General features: G+C 35.4%; 5 protein-coding genes across 6 annotated transcripts; 1 reads left to right on the top strand and 4 right to left on the bottom strand.

Annotated features, from left to right (window-relative positions):
* The first annotated feature begins 133 nt into the window (after window positions 1-133).
* On the top strand, window positions 134-1,090 carry LOC150052751 (olfactory receptor 5W2-like). The gene has a single exon (XM_090348823.1). The coding sequence runs from the start codon at window positions 158-160 to the stop codon at window positions 1,088-1,090; it is 933 nt and encodes a 310-aa protein (XP_090204949.1). The 5' UTR covers window positions 134-157.
* Window positions 1,091-5,805: 4,715 nt separating this feature from the next.
* On the bottom strand, window positions 5,806-8,434 carry LOC150052750 (olfactory receptor 10AG1-like). 2 transcript variants are annotated; one of them, XM_090348820.1, is made up of 2 exons: window positions 8,416-8,434; window positions 5,806-6,737 (listed from the first exon to the last, which is right to left on the bottom strand). In XM_090348820.1, exons 1-2 carry the CDS (start codon window positions 8,432-8,434, stop codon window positions 5,806-5,808), a joined length of 951 nt encoding a protein of 316 aa, XP_090204946.1. The 2 variants fall into 2 exon arrangements, with proteins under 2 accessions (XP_090204946.1, XP_090204947.1); XM_090348821.1 differs by lacking the exon at window positions 8,416-8,434 and having other exon boundaries at window positions 5,806-6,750.
* A 4,695-nt stretch (window positions 8,435-13,129) lies between these two features.
* Window positions 13,130-14,092, bottom strand: LOC150052749 (olfactory receptor 10AG1-like). The gene has a single exon (XM_090349213.1). The coding sequence runs from the start codon at window positions 14,030-14,032 to the stop codon at window positions 13,130-13,132; it is 903 nt and encodes a 300-aa protein (XP_090205339.1). The 5' UTR covers window positions 14,033-14,092.
* Window positions 14,093-17,337: 3,245 nt separating this feature from the next.
* LOC150052748 (olfactory receptor 10AG1-like) lies at window positions 17,338-18,273 on the bottom strand. Its single transcript, XM_090349212.1, has one exon. The coding sequence runs from the start codon at window positions 18,271-18,273 to the stop codon at window positions 17,338-17,340; it is 936 nt and encodes a 311-aa protein (XP_090205338.1).
* A 3,786-nt stretch (window positions 18,274-22,059) lies between these two features.
* LOC150052747 (olfactory receptor 10AG1-like) lies at window positions 22,060-23,001 on the bottom strand. The gene has a single exon (XM_090348819.1). The coding sequence runs from the start codon at window positions 22,999-23,001 to the stop codon at window positions 22,060-22,062; it is 942 nt and encodes a 313-aa protein (XP_090204945.1).
* Window positions 23,002-23,763: the final 762 nt, after the last annotated feature.

The raw sequence follows: 23,763 nt of genomic DNA, 5'->3' as shown, positions 1-23,763 counted from the left end.
GCCTGGGGAAACTATAATTCTCAGATCTCAGTACAATACATGTTTAAAGATAGATATTTTCTGAGATTAAAAATCAGGTTGGAGTAGTCATCACCTAAACTTGATTTCTTTTTTTTTTTTTAACTTTTCCCAAATGTAAAGGCAAAAACGAAGAGGAATGGACAGCGGAAATTGCTCCTCGTGGAATGAATTCGTTTTCTTGGGGATCACCAATAATCCTGAGATGAACGTGACGCTGTTTACCATGCTCATTCTTGCCTATCTCATTAATGTTCTAGCAAATCTTGGAATGATCACTTTAATCCGCGTGGACCCCCAGCTCCACACACCCATGTACTTCTTCCTCAGCCACCTCTCTTTCTGTGACCTCTGTTATTCCACGGCTGTCGGACCTAAGATGCTGGTGGACCTATTTGCTGAGAAAAAATCAATTCCTTTCCTGGGCTGTGCTCTGCAGTTCTTGATCTTCTGCATCTTTGCAGATGCAGAGTGCATGCTGCTGGCTGTGATGGCCTTTGACAGGTACCAGGCCATCAACAACCCCCTGCTCTATACAGTGAACATGTCCAATAGAATGTGCGCCCTGCTCATGGCAGGGGTTTATCTGGTGGGAACAGCTGATGCCTTGATCCACACCACACTGGCATTCCGCTTATGTTTCTGTGGGTCTAATGAGATCAATCATTTCTTCTGTGACTTGCCTCCACTTTACCTCCTTTCTTGTTCTGATATTAAGGTCAATGAGCTGGCATTATTCATCATTTTTGGTTTCCTCGAACTGAGCACCATTTCAGGAGTCCTCATCTCTTACTGTTACATCATCTTATCAGTCTTGAAGATCCGCTCTGTTGAGGGCAGGTTCAAAGCTTTCTCCACCTGCACCTCACACTTAACGGCAGTGGCCATTTTCCAGGGAACTGTGCTCTTCATGTATTTCCGGCCAAGTTCTTCCTACTCCCTAGATCAAGACAAGATGACATCACTGTTTTACACCCTTGTGATTCCCATGCTGAACCCTCTGATTTATAGCTTGAGGAACAAAGATGTGAAAGAAGCTCTGTTAAAGCTGAGACATAAAAGGTGGATATAAGATATTGTGTTTAAGATATTATAGTCTACTTAAAACTATAATGCACAATGCTTTTGTTATTATAGCATACATACAGAAAAGCATGTATATCATTCAGTTACTACTGCTTTTCAATTACGTTTAAGCAGTTGGGTCTTTAATTCAAAGTGTCACTTTAAAGAACAGTGGGTCTTAATCAGTATCCACTCTTTCTGTCAAGCCCATACATCTCTCTCATCTCTACTTATCTCTACTTACCTCTACTTATCTCTGCTTATCTCTAATGGGCCCATTTTCACATATGTACTTGAATATTATGCACATATGTATTCACATTTCCTCTCTCCATTTGTTTGTCCCCTAACCCTTTTCTTTGACCTTCTTTCCCTCTCAACAACACATGTTCCAAGTTCCTTGATAAACTGTGGGTTAGTAGTTTGAAAAGAATCTACACTTGTAATCTTCTCTTGTGTACACCATATGAGAACATGTTTGTGTACATGTATTTATCACCCTCCATATGTTTTCATATCTGCTTTTGAATTTTCCTCATTCCTTCATTTGCTTAAATGTTATTTCATTTGAACTAAGAGGTAGTGAGGGTTTTAATGCCCTTTGACATTTAAGTGCTTCATGCTTCATGGCATATCTAGTAGTTTATTTCTTAATCTTATATTTTATAAGCAGTAGTACAAAGTAAATAAACACTTAAATAATTGGAATAACCTCATTTGACTAATTGTAACCTCAAATTTGCAAAGCAGAAAATGCATTGTCTGGAATGATATTTAGGTAATACCTAAATCAAATTTTAACCAAGTTAGATGGTGGTGGCTCTTCTATCTAGAGATTCTTCAGAATTATGAGACAATCACCAAAATATGTTCTACGACTATCTAATCAGATCCTCAGCATTTCCTTCAGTTTGTCAAGTAGAAGCTAATTAATGTCAATCACATACCACCAGCAAACACTATTACTCAATTACAATATTATCAATTGTAGGTTGTGTAGAGGGAGCAATATTACAATTTGTCTATTTAAACACTTTGTACTAGATAGTAAAATAAATGACAAAGAATCCACATGTGAATATGTAGAAAACAATCTAAGACTTCATTTACATAAAAGATATTCACCTCACTTAAGTAAGAATGGTTATTATTCTCAAAATAAGAAACTGACAATATTACTCATGGCTGGGGGTGTGGCCTAGTAATAGAGTGTTAGCCTAACAGCCATGAAGCCCTGGGTTCGATTTCTCAGTACCACATATACAGAAAAAGCCGGAAGGGGACTGTGTTACAAGGGGTAGAATGCTGGCCTTGAGAAAGCTCAAGGACAGTACTCAGGCCTTGAGTTCAAGCCCCAGCACTGGCACAAAACAATTATTTATGAAGATGTAGGAAAAAGAAATGCCTTGTCTAATGTTGATAAGAATGTAAATTAATATTTAATATAAACTAATATTAATATTTAGAATAGCATGGAGTCTAGAATAGCAGATCTAGCATATAATCTAGTGATATTATTACTGAGTATATATTCAGGGGAAAAATAACTAGTATGAAATCATATTAAGTGAAGTAAGCCAGACTCAGGGGAGCATAGGCTCAATGGTTTCCCTCATTTGTCATAACCAGTAGAAAACTTGGGCTCTCCTAGCAGAGGTTTTCTATACAGCAAAATATAGATATATAAGGCCATACTGTATGACACTAAATGAAAGGACCTCTAGGATATAGGAACAAAAGCCATATAATAGTGATTGTTGTCCTTAATGTACCATGTTATCTCTCATCTCTTTTGCTGTCCCTTGGTAATCTCATATTGTTACAGTATTGTACCTTGTTATCTGATATATTGAATATATGCTTACTTGGTTATTTGAAATAGGATAGGGAAGGGGGTAAAACAAGATGAGGGGCGGGGATGGAGGGGAATGGGGACCAAGACATGAGAAAGTGTATCATATGTTTGTGAAGTAATGCCTCTTCTATCTGGTGCATATAATGTAACCCTTCTAATAACTACAATAAAAATATATGGAAAAAAAACTAGTATGCCAAAGAAACACCTTGGGTCATTTCATCAATATTCACAATACACATGAGATGTCTCAGCTACTAAGTCTAATATGGAAAATAAATTGGGTATGCTGTTGTTCAGTGGACAAAACTAAGCTAAAATTTGAAGAAAATATTTTGAAACTATTAAATATAAAAATGGTAGTTAAGAAAACAGGTATATTCATACTGATGATATTTGCACGTACTGAATTGTTTACATGGCAACAGTAATCCCAAAATCTTGGAAGAGGGGAGACAGATAGACTACTGTTCAAGGCCAACCCTGAAAAATACAGTTTTATCTATTTAAGATCTATTTATAAATTATAAATTCATTGATAAGTCGTTTATTTATATATTTATTATTGATTGGATTGTTGAGTTTTGTAGGTTAATTTTTGGGGGTTAATTTTTCTGAGCTGTAAGTATATTTTAGATATGAGGCCCTTATTTGATGCATCAGTAGTAAAGGTTTATTCTTATTTCATGGACTTTCTATTTATATTAGTAATGTCCTTTGCCAAGCAGAAGCTCTTCATCTTGATGCAACCCCATTCTTCTAGTCTTTGATTTGTTGTGATTCTGGATCTTTATTTAGGAAGTTTCAACCATTCCAAGGAGCTCTAGTGTTTTGTGTACCCTATCTAAAATAATTTCACAGTATCTGGCCTTAAGTTGAGGTCTTTGGTCTGCTTGGAATTGATTCTGGTGCAGGATGATATATAAGGCTCTAGCTTCAGCTTTCTGCACGGAGATAGCCAATTTTGCCAGCACCTTTTGTTGAAAGGCTGTGTTTTTAGCTCCCTTATGAAATATTAGGTGGCTATAGGTCTATGGATTCATTTCTGGGCCTTCTACTCTATTCCATTGATCCTCATATCTATTCTTTTGCCTGTACCAAGCTGTTTTTATTACTATGGATTTGAAAAATCGCTTGAGGTTTGGTATTGACATTCCTCCAGCACCATTTATTTTTCTGGCTAAGGAATTTTTTACTATTCTGAGTCTCTTTACTTCCTATGAAATTTTGGATTATTTTCTCTATTCCGTTGAAGAAAGTTGTGTAGATTTTGGTAGCTCTTGCATTGAACTAATATATTGTTCTGGGCAAAATAACCATGTTTATGATGTTAATTCTTCCCAGCTAGGAATATAGAAGATTTTTTTCTATTTCCTTAAATCTGCTTAAAATACTTCTTTCAGAATTTTAAAGTTTTCACAATAGAGGTCCTTCAAATCTTTGCTTAAGTTGATTCCAAGGCATATATTTTTTTCATATATTTTTATTGTCATTAATAGAAGAGTTACACTGTCTTTGCCAGATATAAGGTGAATTAATTCACATACATTGATACCCTTTTTCTCATGTCTTGGTCCCCATTTCTCTCCCCCCCACCCTCACCCCTCATCTGGTTTTCCCCCCTTCCCTATCCAAGTTCAAATAACCAAACACAAATATATCCAATATATCAGATAACAAACTGAGATACTGTAACAATATGAAATAACCAAGATTGTTGTCCTTAATGTACTATGCTATCTCTCATCTCTTTTGCTGTCCAAGGCATATATTTTTATATATACACACTGGGACATGAGAAATTATATAGGATTCTAGACATTCACACACTGAGCCAAAAGAGGGATATGCATATGAGTATTTTACAAAAGCTCAATAGCTCTGTGCCTTCAATAGCTATTTGGAGGATAATTAGTATGAGTATTGCAAAATTCCTGTGAAATAAATAATATTTATTTGGCCAAATTTCAAACAGCCATGGATTTTCTATTGTACTGGTAGCAATTTCTGGGTTTGGATGCGAATTTTATTGAATATGTTTTCTGCTATCCTGTGCTCAAACAGCCAGTAATTAGAACTAGAACAAATCCATATCCAATTTTCTTCTGCTAATCTGAAAGATGCATAAAAACTTAACAATTTTAATAAAAACATTCAAAATGTGTTTATTGATATCATAAAATCTTTAGAGTACAGCTATGTTCATGAATCAATTCCTTCATTTAATTCACTTAATCACTGAAAACATTTGATACCCAGGTAATGTGTGCTGTATTGTACTGCATAACTGAAACATAGGTGTGAAGATGCATAAAATTATTCAGTAAATATCACTAGTAATTTTAATTCACAAGTTTCTCCTGACTGAATTATGTTCATATATTTTGCACATGGAATATATTACACATAATATAACTTAGAACTTTTTGATTAAGAAACAACATGGGTTATAGCTTCATTTGCTGAGCAAAGTGAATTTCAGGCTAGTATTCAAAATTAACCAAAAGAAATAAGATAAACTGGGAATGAACACTATCTCAAATGGTGAAGGTACAGATTTAAACTTAGAATGTTTCTCTCTGGTGATTGTGACTCCCAATTCTGTTATGCCTGAACCCACAGCAATATATATATATATATATATATAATTTTATTTTATTCATCTTTGTTGGTCATGGGGCTTGAACTCGCAGACTAAGGTGCTGTCCCTGAACTTTTCTGTTCAAGCCTAGCTGTTTTTCTGGTAGTTAATTGGAGATGAGTCTCCAGGCTTTCTTGCTCCACTTGGCTTAGAACCATGAGCCTCAGATTTCAGCCACTGAGCAGTTAGAATTCCCAGCATGAACCAACAGCACCCAACCATAGCACTATATTTTAAGGAATAATTTTCTCAGTGCTGCAATTACATCCTTGTTCCTAAGGCTGTATATCATGGGATTGAAGATGGGAGTCACAATGGTGTAGAAAAGAGAGAGCAATCTGTCAGTTCTGGCAGAATGGTTGGATTTGGGCCTTAAGTAGGTAATGGTGGCAGAGCCATAAAATAGAATTACAACCAGTAGGTGGGAAGAGCAGGTGGAGAATGCCTTAGCCCGTCCAGTGGTGGTCGGCAGCCTCAGGATGGTGGCAATAATTTTGCTGTATGAGGCAATTATCAGTATGAAAGGGACTGCAACAAACAACATGGCTACCGCATAAACAGAGAGCTCATGGAGAAAAGTGTCCCCACAGGCGAGCTTGAGAATGGGAGGTATGTCACAGAAGAAGTGGGTGATTTTGTTAGAATGGCAGAAATGAAGAGAGAATATTTGGCAGGTCTGTCCTATCTGGACTGGGATTCCACCAAGCCATGCTCCAGCTGCCAGCTGAATGCATTTCTTTGGGTTCATGACTAGAGGATAGTGGAGAGGCCGGCAGATGGCCACATAGCGGTCATAGGACATCACAGCCAGGAGAAAACACTCAGTGGCTGCCAGCATAAGGAAGAAACACATTTGGGTAGCACAGTCCAACACAGAAATGCTTCTTTTCTGAGTCCAAAGGTTGAACAGAATTCTTGGGAGAATGACGGATACATAACAGATTTCCAAGGTAGAAAAATTGGCCAGGAAAAAATACATGGGTTTCTGAAGCGCAGGGTCAAGCCTAGTAATTATAATGATGAGGGTGTTTCCCAATAAGATAACCACATACACACTGAAAAATGCCACAAACAGAAACCCTTGAAGGCTTGGAAGGTCAGAGAATCCCAGAAGGACAAATTGTTTCACTGCAGACACATTGTCTTCCTCTTTGAAATCTCCAAGCACCATCTGTGATAGTGAAGGAATCAAATGTAGGCGTTACACACTTGCCGAAGCTCTGGTTTTTTTTTTTAATATATAAATAGATGCCCGTCATCTTTCCAAACTTTGCAGTTCCCTACTGTAATAAAGTCTGGGTTTGGGAATTATAAGTCAATTATTATTACTATTATTATTCATCTTTAAGCAGTTGTACAAAGGCATTCCCAAACTGCTTTAACAAAGCAGTTTATTAGTATGATGCATCTTGATGAATGTCACCCCCTTCCAATACTGTCACCTATTTCTTCCCTACCCACATTTTCCCTCATTTACTTAATTTTGTCGAATATACATTGAATTCTTCACTGCCTTCTCCCCCTCTTGTCCTCTTTATTCCTCTATCCTTCTTCGCTTGACCTCACCCCACCACTTTCAAGTACCATGCTTACTTTATTAAACTTTGATTTTAGCCTTTCAATGCAATTGTACTAGTGAGTTCCTCTTTGAAAATATCATTTTTCAGCTAATGTATTTGTATATACCTGAATACCACCCAAAATATTTATGAGTTTATAAGCTAAATATAGCTTCAACATACGAGGAAAAACATGCATCCTTTGTCTCTTTGGGCCTGACTTTACCAAATAAGTCTATGACAAAATAAAAATCACTTTTTCTTCCTTGTGAGTGCAATTTAATATCTTTGTCCACAAGAAATATGCCATGATGTATTTTTATATGCACAACACAATACAAAATCTGACTTTGTGTAGTTATTGAAATACTGTAGCCAGGAGCCAGTGGCTCATACCTGTAATACTAGCTACACAGGAGTCTGAAAGCTGAGCATTATGATTCAAAGGCAGTTTGGCTGGCAAGGCCAAGAGACTCTTATATTCCATTAACTATCAAAAATTCAGATGTGGAGCTGTGGCTCAAGTGATAGAGCAGTAGCCTTGAGAAAAAAAAAACCTCAAGGACAGCACCCATGCAATGAATTCAAGCCCCATTACCAGCACACACACACAAACTCTATATAGTGTACAAATGTACATACACATATACATGCATACATGTACATATATATACATATGTAAATGAGTCTCTAATAGTAAAATATATTAAATGTCTTTGACACTATTGAGTTACAGCTTTAAGGATGGATGAGTTTTGTTTTGCTTTGTTTTTAATTTTATTTTGGGGGTGATGTACACAGGGGTTACAGTTACATGTATCGTGTAGTGGGTACATTACTTCTTGAGCATTGTTACCCCTTACCAAGTTTTTCTTCCACTTTCCCTCCCCTCCCCACCTCCACTCATCTTGTTTTTCCATTACTGTCCTGTTTTCAAATACACAAATAAACACATATACAATATACCAGGTACCAAAGTCAGATACAATATCAACATGAGATAAACCCTAGGGGAAAAGAAGAGAAAGGAAATAGCTTCACAACAACCACAAAAGTAAACCTCTTGTTTGGAACATGTTCTTTTTTTTTTCTTTTGAATCACCAATACCATATTAAGTTTTTAGCATGTTTATTTATTGTTTTCCTCCATCAGATCTTAGTACATGGAGGAAGATGAAACTCATTGCTTTGTTTTGTCTATCATTTGTTTGTGGTCTAGCATCCCTCAATTCCTCAAACTTGATTCACTAAGTTCTGGCCTCTAAACCTGTCTCTGCCTTTTTTGTCACTGTTCATTGCCTTTGCTAATATTTAGGCTCTTTCCTCTTGCAACTTCCGTATGTCACATCCCAGATTTTCAAGGAAGCATTCATCTCTAGAGTGAGCTGACAAAGTGTGCAAAGATGAATAATAAAGTAAAAGCTTCATCAATACAACTTTCCCTCCTCTTTATTCCAAAATCTTTTGTTTCTCTTGTGTTTCTAGTTTTTTGTTGTTGGTGGTGGTCGTGGGACTTGAACTCGGGCCTGGGCGTTGTCCCTGAGCTCTTCAGCTCAAGGCTACTGCCTTACACCCTGAGCCACAGTGCCACTTCCCCTTTTCTGGTCGTTAATTGGGGATAAGAGTCTCACTGTCTTTATTGCCGGCTCTGGCTTTGAACTTCCATCCTCAGATCTCAGCCTCCTGAATAGTTAGGGTTACAGGCATTGAACCACTGCACCCAGCTCTCTATTTGTTTTTATTGACAGTATACCAAACATTCCTTTAGGCAACAAAAGTACAATTTTTACAAATATTAGCGGAATTCTCCATATTAAAAACATATGCAAAGAAAGAAAAGCAGTAATTTTACAAATGTATTCCAATAAAAATCATATTCTAATCATGATCTTGCCTAAAATGGTTTTTCAAGTGCTTTAATATTTCTGCTAGTGTCTGACTTTGGGAATTTTCTTGCCTAATACTGAGAGAAATTCAGTAAGTAATCAAGAAAATATAGTCCCTTTTGTTTTTATTAAAATTCATCATGTTTATTTCACTCATATTTACTGTGAAAGAATGATCTTGGTACAATTATTGTGATATTAATTAAAACATCAGTTGTGTACAATGTTTTATGCTGCTTATGTGCAGACTAAGTTTATGAAATACAATTCAAGGTAAGCAGAAAAATATATACAAAATTATGCATTCACAAATGTCTTTGTGGGAAAACATAAAAACATGCGCATTTTTCTTTTACTATTTCAGATTCATTAATCAGAGATCCTAATTCTAACCAGCACAAACCCATTTAATAAGAGGATACAAATGGCTTATTTTAGTGATATCTTATTCTGTAGTATTCTTATACATTACATTCAGATATTCATAAGTGATGATCATTAGTTTTAATATATGTAAATTGTTTATATTTGTTCATAACACATAATTATCATTGAATAAGTATTAGTGTACAGAATGACAAAGATGTTTGATACTCATATTAATTTTGAGATATCAGCCTGTATGATAAATAGGGTGCTATGATGTAATCTCATATGAGCTAAGAATATTGAGTATAAGCTCTATAACAGAATGATATAAAACAAAAATTATAAGGAACATGGGTACTTTTTATATTTTATGTAATTTTTCTTATTAGCTCTGTTAAAATAAATTAAAATGCACAGGTAAGAATTACATGCAAAGTATTTTTCATATTTGTAAAAATATTTTATACTGCTATCTCTAGATAAAAGTTAATTTTAATTCTTACCTTTATTGATTGATTAAAGACAGAATAGTTTGGTTTGTTTCCTAAGTTTAGGGATTCGCCCTTACTTGAAACACAAAATGACTCCTTTCTAACTTATATTCTATAGTCAGAACAAGCAGTTCTTTAAGTAGAAAATGTTGTCTACCCTAGGGATAAATTTATTTTCCATATCACTTTCTAATTGGAAAGATTGGAAAGGAACCAATATGAAATATTAATGATTTTGTTTGAATGCAACCACTGCTTTTGATTTTCTCTTTTTTTTCTATTTGGTGATTATGAAGAAATATAAAATTACAAAATCAGATATGTGTAACTACATTTTTACATGTTGTGCTAATACATTTTGGCAAATTTGCACACTTATGGTACCTTCAATCAGAAATTCATCATTAGAGATTAGCAAGATGTCCAGGGTTCACACATAGATGCAAGAAAAGAGAGTGTTTACCAAAGTCACATAATCTTGGAATTTTTAATGGCATAATTTCTAATTGCGGATGAAATTTTGTACAACTATGGTATAGCAACCATATTTTTCTTTGCTAAAAATGTGAAAGATGTCTGCATGTACATGTTGTTATATAAAAACTATTTTTATCACCATATTGTAATAATCTCTCATCTAGCTCCACACATACTGTACATTCTACAGAATGTGAATTGGGAAGCACTTCTGTGGACGTTTTATTTTCCTATATTCATTTTAAATTAAGTTTTTGTGTCGGTTTTCTTATTTTTGGTCAGTCATGGGCCTTGAACTCAGGGCCTGAGCACTGTCCCTGAGATCTTTTTGCTCAAGGGAAAACTCTACCTCTTTGAGCCACCTTCCACTACCATTTTTTTTTTGCCAGTCCTGGGCTTGACCTCAGGGCCTGAGCACTGTCCTTGGCCATTTCTCAAGGCTAGTACTCTGCCACTTGAGCCTCAGCACTACTTCCAGCTTTTTTCTATGTATGTGGTACCGAGGAATCAAACCCAGGTCTTCATGCATGCTAGACAAGCACTTTAACCACTACGCCAAACTCCCGGTGCCTCCACTACCATTTTTGTGATCAGCTAATAGGAGATAATAGTTTCATGGAGACTTTTCTTCCCAAGGATGGGCTCCCAATTGAGATCCTCATGTCTCAGCCTCCTGAGTAGTTAAGATCATAGTCTTAAGCCACCAGTGCTCACCTAAATTGTTTTAAAATACAAAATGGGAACATTAAAATATTTCATGGGAAGCTAGGTGCAGTGGGTTGTGCCTGTAATCCTAGCTACTCAGGAAGTTGAAATCTGTGGCTCATGGTTCAAAGCCAACCCAGGCACTAAAGACCATAAGACTCTAATCTCTAATTAATCACTAGAAAATGGGAAGTGGGACTCATATCTTGAGCTGAATAGCTCAGAGACAGTGCCCATGTCCAGAGTTCAAGCCCCATGACCCTCAAAATAAATAAATAATGTATTACAACCTTTAATAACATAAACCTATAAAGTCGTTCAACAATTATCTCCTAACCATGTGTAGTAGTATATATAGATAGATAGGTATTGATATTGATTACCTGTGAGCCATATTTATAATGCACTTTATATATAGCATATATAATGTTTATAGTACATATCTGTATATTTAGACTATGTGCATACCAAATAAAAACTATATTATTAAATACAAACTATACTATATACATTTACATATTTAAAATTTTGTTTGCAGATGCAAAATTAATTCTACCTAGTTTCATAGTTCTGACTAGTGTGGAATTTAGTTCCCATGGCCTCACAGCTCAAATGTACCATATCTTGGTGGGAACGTGAATGCCCTTGAGGAAGCAAGCATCTTAATTATATGCTAAAATTGGCTGGAGAATATTCAAACCTGAAATTGTTGGTTTTAATCCCTTTCTTCCCGCTACATTTCATTTAAAAATATCTTGTTAATTATTTTACCTATCCATTGGACTATAAGAAAATCAGCTTCCTGTTATCATGCTATATCTGTAGCTTATGAAGTATGGTCTATTTCTTTTTCAACCAAACTATCTTGAACAAAATCTTATTTTTAGTCAGGCCTTGGATCATAGATGCTATTTCAAAGTTTGAATTCATTTTGTTGAAAGTATTTTACATTTGAGATATTTAAAAAAATCTCTAAAGGCCTGCACTCATTCTTTTTTTTTTCAAATTTTATTTTATTTTGAAGGTAATGGACAGAGTGCAGTTATTCTTAATATATTTCTTGTATCTGTGTGAACATTATTTGGCAGATATACCTGAGACTTTTTCATTGAAACCATTATTTAAAGGTATTAATTCATCTTAGAAATTAATTCATCTTGTAAATTTTTTCCATACATAAACTTTCGGACACAATAAGAAATATTGGCTCGCATTTACTTTTAATGGCCCAGAGACACAAAAAGCAGAGACTCAAGTAGAGAGAAATAGAAGACAGCAGAATGAACACATTATGCATAAGATTTTTCCCTTGGTTTGACTGCTTGATCACCCTTAACTAAGTTAGATTCAAGTACATTTCCTGATGGCCTCCAGACAAGAATGTAGCTTGATAGTTACCTAACACTATTCCATGGGATGTTCAACAAACCAGTAACTCTGTCAGACAGAGGACATACAGAAAGTGTGAGAATATGAGTTTGTACTGTAATAATTTTAGTTTCTATTAGATGATGTTGCATTGATTCAGTTTGTAAAGAAAAAAGTTATTTTCAAGAAACTAAATCAAATTATTTAAATCTAACTACAAATATAATTTTTTCTAAATAAAGTCAATTTTGAAGATTTCAATAGGTATATATTTTGGAAGACTAGCATGTATGTAGATACATTCATAATACATACATACATACATATGTATGTACATAGACATATACATACATACATAGATTTTTCCAAAACCACCAGCCAAAAACAAGGTAGAATGCATGGTTCACATTTGAGAACCATACAAGCAAACTAAGTGAAAGCAATGCCCAATAGTGCACAGAAACATTTTTTAAATGATCCACATTGAATTAATTTTAGGCTGATTGCACTTAGCCTTTAACCAAACTATATGATTCAAAAGTCCATTACAATAATGTGATTTGTTAAACATAATGCAGTTCATCAGTGTTGAGATACACAAGAAAGAACCTGAAAGGTGGTTGTGTGTTTTACCTACATTAAGAAAAAAAAATAAAGTATGACTCACTTCATACAGTTGACTAAAGTTTCAGCTATTAATGTATTAGTAGCACAAGTTTTCTCAGCGCTGAGTTGATATCCTTGTTCCTCAGAGTGTAAATGATGGGATTTAAGGTGGGGATAAAAATGGTATAAAAAAGAGACAGCAGCTTTCCAAATCCTTTGCAAGGGTCTGCTTTCTGCTGGAAGTATGTGACACCAACCGTTCCATAGAATAAGACTACAACTATCAAGTGAGATGAGCATGTGGAGAAGGCTTTCGCTCTTCCCTTGCCTGATGAGATCTTCAGAATGCTGGAGATAATTTTTCCATAGGAAACCATGATCAACAGAAAAGGAACCACCACGAACAGCACTACAATAAAGTAGGCTTCTATCTCATTTTTGAAAGTGTCACCACAAGCAAGCTTAAATACTGGGGGGAAGTCACAGAAGAAGTCATTTATTTCATTAGACCCACAGAAAGGTAGAGAGAAAATCTGGTATATTTGCACAATTTGGACTGGAATCCCACTCATCCAGGAGACAGCCACTAGCTGCAGACACATCTTGTGGTTCATGACCAGAGCATAGAGCAGAGGTCTACAGATGGCCACGTAGCGGTCATAGGCCATGGCTGTCAGCAGGAGGCACTCTGTGCTTCCCAGTGTAAGGACAAAGAACATTTGTGCCGCACAAGCCATAATAGAAATATTTCTTCTCTGGGTACAAAGATCCACGAGCATTCTTGGGATAGTGGTTGTGACATAACAGATTTCCAAAAATGAAAAATTGCTAAGGAAAAAATACATGGGAGTGTGGAGCGCAAAATCAGCTTTGGTTATTAGTATTATGATGCTGTTGCACATCAGAATGGTCAGATATACAAACAAAAATATCCCGAATAGAATCCACTGGAGATCAGGTCTGTCAGAGAAACCCAAGAGAACAAATTCCATGGATATGGTGGTATTTGATTTTTCTGTTTGGACTGACTCTCCATCTGCAGATGTAGTAAATACAAGATTGCCAACTCTATCACATTGCGACCAACATTGACTATTGCCTGAACTGAATGTGCAGGTAAACTGATATTATCTCTTAACTTATTCCCATTCTTCGTCTTCCCTCTATCTATGTGATAAAATTTGGAACTTCAAGAATGAACCAAAAAATAGTGAATACCAATTCAAAGGAAAAAAAAACAGATTCTTAAAATTATAGAAAAGCTATCACATTAATTGGAGCATACTATGGAGATATATCTATTGGGCCCTAATTGTGACTCAGAATTTTTCTATTATTTTTCTGGGCTCATGTTATTTTCTCTGTGTTGTTAATTTATGATGAAATTTATGTCATAAGTCTTAAATGCTTAACTTAATTCTTTGTTATTGATGGAAGTTTCCTTTTCATTATTGCCATAAAATTCTTATTATGCAAAACATTAATTGCAGTATTCCTGTTACATTTTACACTCAAATCCTAGTTTCCAAGGTACTAAAATTTTAATGCCCCTGAGAATATTACCTACTGGTAGATGATGCCTGGCATATTTGAGGACCTGGACTGTATGCTAGCACATAATATAAAAAATAAATATGATTATTTCATCACACTAATCTCATATCTTTGTCATCTGATTCCCTTGTAATCAAATACTGGTCTTTTCTCTTGTTTCCCATCAATATGTTTAAAGGAAATTATGCCAGTGTCCAGTGGACACAATAAGACTAATATCATGATGTCAATATTACAATCTTGTGATTCTTCATAGAAACATCACTCACAAATAGCAACTTAACCCTTATGGAAAATCCCCAAAATGCACTCATACTTTTTCTCCAAAATCCTAAAGTAAATGTTAATTTATTTTCCTATTAACTAAAACTCCATGATAACTGCCTGCTGTCTAGTCTCCACTTACTGATGTTTGTGGATTAATAATGTAATGAGTAAAAATTAGCAAATAGTTCTATAATTCTGAATTTCTATTAGTACTGACATCAAATTATTAGTAATTCTATTAGATGAATTCTATATAGATGAAATTTCTTTCATTTTATCACTAGGAATGGAATTAGATATGATTATATTAAACACTTAGCATTTCCTATTTGTTGATTGATTTTGATTCTTGACTTTAGAAAATCCTGAATTAGTTCTACTGCACAATTATATCTTACCTTGACAGATTTCCATGAAAAAAATCTGTTTTATATTATAATTTTTAAAATTTCTCTCAGGAAGTCACTCAGACCATATAATAATTATGTTTGCTTCTTACACCAACTTCTCTTAAAATAGGACATGTCACACTCACCCTGGAGATTTTGCCTCATGTTCCAATTTAGTTTCTAGAATGAAGTTTGCAATGGTAATTATTCTGGTTCATTTTTCCATCCCATGCCATTTATTTTTTGTTACTTACTTTTATTCTCTTCAAGGTGCCATACAAAGGCATTTCATTAATCATGCCAGTTTGGTAGAAAAATATATCTTAATCAATGCCATTCTAGTCATCATTCTCTCCTATCTCTCCCAACCTCACTCGTCCCCTGAAGTTACCCAGTTCCATTTTCACATGGGTTCGTTGAATATTATGACATTTACCAACCAATTATCTATTTGTCTATCTCAAACAAGGATCTTTCGATAAAGTCATCCTATTCTTCAGCACTCGTGATACAAGCAAACACTATTGGGGGGGGGTTCAGTGTGTTATCACTTGTCTAGTATAACCTGTAAGAAAATATTAACACTCTTTCTGCTTGTAACCATCTAGCCTCTTACATGTATATGGAGTTCCTACCTACTTATTTTTTTTAATTACACATATAAAGATGATACAGGTTTGTAGAAAAGTGGCATACATGTTGAGATACACATGTTATGTTCTCATCTTTAATATTTAGAGTGGTGAATGCTCATCATAAAATTAGCACTATTTATTCCTAAATTAGTTTTTATTGAAATAATAGCATAATACCTTATAACAAAGCTCTACGCATTTAAAAATTCATCATGTTAGTAGACTGAAAATACAGACCATCTCAAAACTATATTTTCCCTGTGGTTATTTAGAAGAGAAATATTTTTCTGAATTTCCTTTTCCTAACTGAACCATTTCCTGGTAAGTGGAGAAATAAGTATCGCAGCCTAATGACATTAGCCAGAATCTACAACTACCTATAATCTCATTTCTCTCTACCTTTTTATGATTCAATGACTGTTTGATTTTTAAAATCAATTTCTTTTATATTTTATAGTGTAATATTTTTATTACAACACGCTTTAGAAGGCATTGGCATTAAGAAATCTTAAATATCATTGTTTTGCTTTGTTATGTGATATTCTCCCTTATCTCTCCAAAGAAGATTTTTACTCAGACTGTCACATTTTTTTTCTATTACATAAAGCCTAAGATAATTCTAATGTTCTTATTTATCAAGACAGACAGGTCCATTTCTCATGATTACACCATTTGAAATTCTGATGAGATGTTTTATTAGTTCAATATCACCGTCACCAAAATCTATCAATGCTCAAATCTTATACAAAGTGGTACACATGATTCATCTGAGTATATCCTCGCTTATTTATTTTTAGATATATTTTGCTTGCTTTCAAAAAGTATTATCCTTGTGAAGTTGTATGAAAGAGTAGCCATTTAACAGAATAGTTTATAAATACAATGTCTCTTTATCAGTGTCATGCCTTGCAACATTCTTACTCTTTTATCCCTCCCCTGCAACATTCTTACCTATCCCTCCCTAACCACTCTTTCCTTTCTTTTTTCTTAATTTTGTAGAATATACATTGAATTCTTGACTGCATTTCCCCACTTTTCTCCACTTTATTTATCCACCCTTTTTCCCATACCCAAACTTTCTGATTTTTCTTTCTTTTGCTTGCTTGCTTTCCTTTCCTTCTTTCTTTATTTTGGGGCTTGAACCCAGAATATTGCACTTCCTACGCAAGCCCACCCCAACTGACTGTCAAAAAGAGACGGTTGAAAATGTTGGAGGAAAATGATGGAGCGATGGCACCGATGAAGTTGAATTGTAGTGTTAAGTGATTTGTTGGGATGAAACTCCTTTGTAACAAAGACTTTAAATGATAGAGTAACATTTTGATTTGATGTGACTTTACTGGGAGCCATTAACCAAGCTCTGTGAGGCAACACTCTTCAGATGATCTTGGTGGTGAACACAATATGATGACAGCGAGGGTCGTGGCAACTCCGTTGTGTTTTCTGCTTCAGCTACGTGAGAAACCTTGAAGCGGCTTGAGCTTCGAGTTTCTTCCCTAGGACCTTCCTCAGGGCCTGCAGGATATCCTTGTTCCGCAGGGTATAAATAATGGGATTCAAAGTTGGGATCAAAATGGTGTAAAAAAGAGACAGCAGTTTTCCTGTCCCTTGGGCCTGATTCTTCTTGGGCTGGAAGTAAGTGAGACTGGCTGTCCCATAGAATAAGACCACCACTGTCAAGTGAGAGGAGCAAGTGGAAAACGCCTTGGCCCTTCCCCTGGCCGAGGTCATTTTCACGATGCTAGTGATGATTGTAGTGTAAGAGGCAGTGATGAACAGAAAGGGTAGCATGACAAACACCACCGCCACGACGTACACGGCCGCCTGATTCAGACGCGTGTCCCCACACGCGAGGCTGAGCAGCGGGGGGATGTCACAGAAGAAGTGATTGATCCGGTGAGACCCACAGAAAGGCAAAGAGAAAATCTGGGAGGTCTGTCCAATTTCCACCGGGATTCCACTCACCCAGGAGGCGGCCACCAGCTGGACGCACACCTTGCGGTTCATGATCAGGGCATAGTTGAGAGGGTGGCAGATGGCCACGTAGCGGTCATAGGCCATGGCTGTGAGCAGGAGACACTCTGTGCCCCCGAGCACCAGGACGAAGAACATTTGTGCAGCGCAGGAAGGCAATGAGATGGTTCCTTTTTGGGAAAGAATATCCATGAGCATCCTTGGGATGGTGACAGTCACATAACAGATATCCAAAAAGGAAAAATGGCTCAGAAAAAAATACATTGGGGTCTGAAGGTGAGGGTCGTATCTGATGAGGAGAATGATGATACTGTTGCATGTCAGAATGGTCACATACATGAGGAAAAACACTACGAAGAGAGCCCACTGGAGATGAGGACTATCAGAAAAGCCCACGAGAACGAATTCCATCATTGCAGTGGCATTTGGTCTCTCTGTTTGGATTGTCTCTCCATCTGCAAGTGTGGTGAATTCAAGAGGGATGATTTAGTGCGACATTACAATTATATGGGCCTATTATAGTATCAGAGTGAAGTGTGTGGAAATATTTGCATTATCTCTTCATTTATGTCTATCACTGTATTTCTCTGAACTAATGCGTAGGCAGACTATTTATTATACTACAGAATATTTATTATATTGGATATTTATTATAAATGATACTATTTTATATGATATTATACTTAATAAAATCACAATGCTGTTAAAAGTATTCAGAGGAAGTGGTGCTGTGGCTCAAGAAATAAGGCCCAGAGATCAAGCCCCATGACTGGTCAAACAAAAAAAAAAGGTATTGAGAAATACAAGTTGTTATTTTTATTTTAGAATGTGTTTAAACATAATAAAAACTGATCGTTTCAATTCTTTCCTTGGAAATTAGGTGACCAGTTTTTCATTTTTTATACTACACTATTTTTCTCTTCATTGGTAACCATCATCTATTCTTTCACAGTACTGAATCTTTCCCTTACAACTTTACCAGCTTTATTTTTTTGGGGGGAAATAAATCCTTTTTCTGAGTTTCCTTCTGTACATGTTTTATTTTTTTATTCACATGTTTTATTCCTTGCTAATTAGGCTCACCTATTGCAATCCGTCAAACAATATGGATCTTTAGCCCATTTAAGCACCAGATTAGAACTACAGATTTTCACAGTAAATTCTTTCTCTTTTTTATTGTAATGTATAGAGGAGTAACAGTTATATTCACCAGATAGTAGGTGTATTACTTCTCACATATAGATACCCTTTCTCATGTTTTTTCCCCCATTTCCCTTCCCCCACCCACTCCCCATCATCTTGTTTCCCCTCTTCCCTTTCCTATTTCCAATAAACAAATAAACATATATACAATATGCCAGATAACAAAGTCAGATACTATAACAAGATGAGATTAACCAAAGGGCAACAAAAGAGAAGAGAAATAACACAGTACATTAAGAACAATTACATAATATAAAACTCTTGTTTCCATATCCTGGAGATCCTTTCATTTAGTCTCATCCTATATGGCCTTGGGAAATAAATCTTAAGCTCTCTTTTTGACATTCCAGATGAGAATCAATTTCCTAAATTGATTTTTTCTTTGTGATGTAATAGGTAGAGCAAATATTATTGCTAAATCGGCTATGCATCCCCTAGCAACAACATGAATCCCAGTTTGCTGATCTTTATCTTTTCTATTAAACTCACATGTGAACATGACTAAAATTTAAACCAAGCCAAAAAAAAAATCTGTCTTGGTTTTTTTCTCCCACTACTTTTTTAGTATCATCCAATTTGCAGAAGTAAGATCTGTTTAACAATTTCTGTAACAGTTTCCCAATTCCTATTCCCCACATTGCAAACTGGATGTGTGTTTTCGTTTCTGTTTTTGTGTGTATATTTACAGCTCCCCTAGCCTACTCAGCCCATGCTTTTTAAGGTCAAATACTTACCTTCATAAGTTTGCATGAAGCAGTTCAAATGAATGTTAGTCCAATAGGTTATCAGATTTAATCTCATAGGTGAAATCTCTTTGACTTAAGTAGCTCGCACTCATTCTACAGGGTTTTCATTTGCTTTGAATATCAGCAGCTCTTAAGTCTCTGTCCCTAGAGAGGGTCATCTCCTAGGGGTGGTCATCTCTGGTGTATCATTTCAGGGATGAGGACACTGCTTACACTGGTAAACTCTTTGGCTTGGGTCAAAAAAGTACATTGTTTCTGTAGACCTACCATTCTCTTTTAGCCTATCACTGACACTGGGAGATTGTAATGAAATGCTACTCGCGAGTTGAATCTTATTTTCTGGATCAGCCAAGTCAAATTCTGGCAAGGTCTAAACATTTAAGACCCTTAAATCAATGCAGATTGATTTCTCTGCTTTATTTTTCTTAATTCACACTGATCCACACCATCTAGAAATGTATACTGAGAAAATGCTGGCAGTGTTTGAACTCAGGGTCATGTGATTGGTCAGCAAGTGCTGTATTTCAGCCATACATGTGGATCTTTTTCTTCTTTATTTTCAGCAAGGAAGTTTTAGTTTTGATTTGGTTTTGGTTTTGGTTTTGGTCATGGCATGGGGATTGAACTCTGGGCCTCGGCAATGTTTCTGAACTCTTCAGCTCAAGGCTAATACTCTACCACTTGAGCCACAGCACCACTTCCAAGTTTTAGCTTTTGATTCATAAAAATAAACTCCTAGTATTATAAACATTAAAGGTTATAAAGACAAAATATGAGGTTATTGTAAATATTAATGGAAAATTAAGTGCAAAATAATAACATTCTATTATTTCAATCTATGTTAGCTGTTCTGAAATTCCGAACAAAATATTGCCATAGGTTTTCTCATTTTCTTTACCGGCACTAGCAGTTTTCTTGGACTTTTTTCAGTTTTGGAAACTATTAGACACATTTATTTGCATCTCTAAAAAGGAAAAGTGTGGACATTATAGCAAAATATCACAGGTTTTGTTTTCGTTCAAGTATTTAGTGTTTCAGTATGTCCATGAAAACTGATTTCACTCTAGCTGTGTTATGAACTAAATATTTATTTATTATCACAATAGACATAGTGTGGATAATCATAATAAGTTTCAGAAATAATATTGGGCATAGGAAACTAAAGATAATGGTAATGGTTATTCTTAAAATTGATGGCCCAAAGAAAAAGTGAAAAATTTTAATATTCTAAAATGTTAACATGTTAAAATTTTTAACATCTTCATATTTCTTTGTTATGATCTTCATCTTAAATATGCAAGAGCTTATTTGTTCACAAGAAGATGGCATAACTAGTTTAACAATTACCACATAATGTTTTGCTTACTAAATATATAATTACATAATCTCTAGATTCAGCTTGCATGAAATACAAATTTTTGGAGTCATAAGTAAATATTTCTTTGAAATGGTCAAATACACTAAAGATCTAAATGTGGATCAAAAGATGAACCTCAAATAGGAGTTTCATTTTTTAAACTACCACAGGTTAAGTGTTACCCTTTCCTTGTCACTAGTCAGCCTTTCTCTGGTTAAATAAACTCAAACAATTACCATATGAAACATGATGATGTAGATAGAGATTGCATGTGGGTTCACGACAACCACATCATGATCAGGGTACTGGTGTATGTTCAAATGTGTATGCCCTGTCAAAAGTAGAAACTAAGTCATATCTTGTGTTCTATAAACATGTTAATCATTCCTTACCTTTGCTGATATGAATATCTCATCACTTATTAAACTGCATATCTCCGAGAGAGGCGTTTAATTAAGAAGAGCTATCTATGGATTGTCATTGTTTAGCCAAAATCCATTTCTCTGCATTTTATTTCTTTCAGTTGCTTACCTACTTTTGAATAAGGTTGCCCAAAATCTATGGCAATAAGTCACATAGTGTTTAGCGAATGACATGTTGGTCTTTTTCTTTGCTGTTGAGTCAATTATTATGTATCTCTTCTACTGTGCTCTTGAGATGGGTGTCTCATTGAAATATTACAGAAGTGCTATTGAAGCAAAAAGTTATTTACTCACATATTCAATTCATCTTTTTCATAATTTAATTTATAGCAATTTAAACAAAATTAATTGCATAAATTGTTTAATCTGGAGATAAAATTATAGAGCCACTTAGAATATAGCAATAAAACAGGCTTCTTATACTTTGATTAGTTACATGTGGATATAAGATATTGATGAAGCATTCTAGTTTTTATTTACAAAATAATTTTCTCAATGCCATTATGACATCTTTGTTTCTTAAGGTATATATCATGGGATTGAACACTGGAGTCACAATGGTATAGAACAGAGAAAGCACTTTGTCCTTTTCAGCTGAATGATCACTCTTGGGTCTTAAATATGTAATAATGCTTGATCCAAAGAATAACCCTACCACGGCAAGATGAGATGAGCAGGTAGAGAAGGCTTTGCTCCGACCAGTTGCTGATGGCAATTTCAGAATTGTAGAGATGATTTTGCTATAGGAGATCAGGATTAACAGAAGTGGAATGAAGAGAAACAGCACAGCCCCTAGGTAGACCATCATTGTGTTCACAAGGATTTCTCCGCAGGCAAGACTGAGGATGGGGGGAATGTCACAAAAAAAGTGGTTGATTTGTTTGGAGCCACAAAATGACACAGAGAAAATCTGGACTGTCTGCCCTATTTGGACTGGAATTCCACTAACCCATGACACAGCTACCAGTTGGGTGCAGACCTTAGGGTTCATAAGTAGAGGGTAGTGTAGAGGTTGACAAATGGCTATATGGCGGTCATAGGCCATCACAGCCAGAAGGAAACACTCTGTGGCTCCCAGTATCAGAACAAAGCACATTTGTGTCGCACAGGCAACTAAAGAGATATTTCTTCTCTGGATTGCAAGATTCAGGAGCATTCTGGGGAGTGTTGTTGATACATAACAGATTTCCAAAAAGGAAAAATTCCCAAGGAAATAATACATGGGTGTGTGAAGAGCTGGATCCACCTTTGTTATTATTAAGATAGTGCCATTACCTAACAAGATAACCATATAAATGGCAAAGAATAATCCAAATAGAAACCACCGGAGATGAGGGACATTAGCAAATCCCACAAGAACAAATTCCGCTAGTGTAGTTAAATTTTCTTCTGGTGGTTTTGAATGGTGCATCATCTGTGGAAAGATGACATGTCACACATGATTGTCACTTTACCTCCAGGGATACAAGTCTGTTCCCTAAATATACACTTTTATCCAGATGAACGGATCACACAGTATCCAAAGTAAGAACGTCTCTACTTCCGTGTTTCACATTTTCCTATTTAAAATCATATGGTTTATTATTGTATATATTCCCTGAAATTTATTTAATATCTTTCAAGTATTGTTTTTGTCATCATAGGAGAGGTCAGATGAAGTCAGGCTATATCCAACTCAATGGCTACATTGTACTAATTGTCAACTCCAGGAAATAAATACATTTTATCATTTATTTTTATATTTTTTCTTATGTAGAATTATTCTGCACTAGAATAAAGATTTTGCTTTAATATCATAAGGTGACTGCAGGAAATCCATAATGCCATCTGTTACTGGGACAGCAAAGCCCCGCCTCCTGTAGTGACCAATCCAGACTTTCAGAGCAAGTAAAACTGTTGTTTATAGTTTTTGTCCCTAAGAATAAATATTTCAGTCTACATTGATGTTGCTATAACCCTTACTTGAATGCTCAAAATACCCCTAAAATAAGATTAATCTCATGATTTCTCGGGTCTCCCAAAAAATTGTGTTGATAGCATGCAAGCAAGTCAACAGAACTACCTGACCTATGCCTGCTGAGTGTTGCATTTGCTTGTAGATCTTGTGTTCTACTCTTTTTTAAAAAAAATCTGTTGTGTTGTATTTGATTCTCAGATTGATTGTATATGTTCTATC

The sequence above is a fragment of the Megascapheus bottae genome, chromosome 16 (assembly GCF_031878675.1).
Source record: "Megascapheus bottae isolate mThoBot1 chromosome 16, mThoBot2.hap1, whole genome shotgun sequence".
Classification (NCBI taxonomy): domain Eukaryota; kingdom Metazoa; phylum Chordata; class Mammalia; order Rodentia; family Geomyidae; genus Megascapheus; species Megascapheus bottae.
The sequence above is the reverse complement of the archived record's forward strand: the minus strand, read 5'-3'. Positions and strand labels throughout refer to the sequence as shown.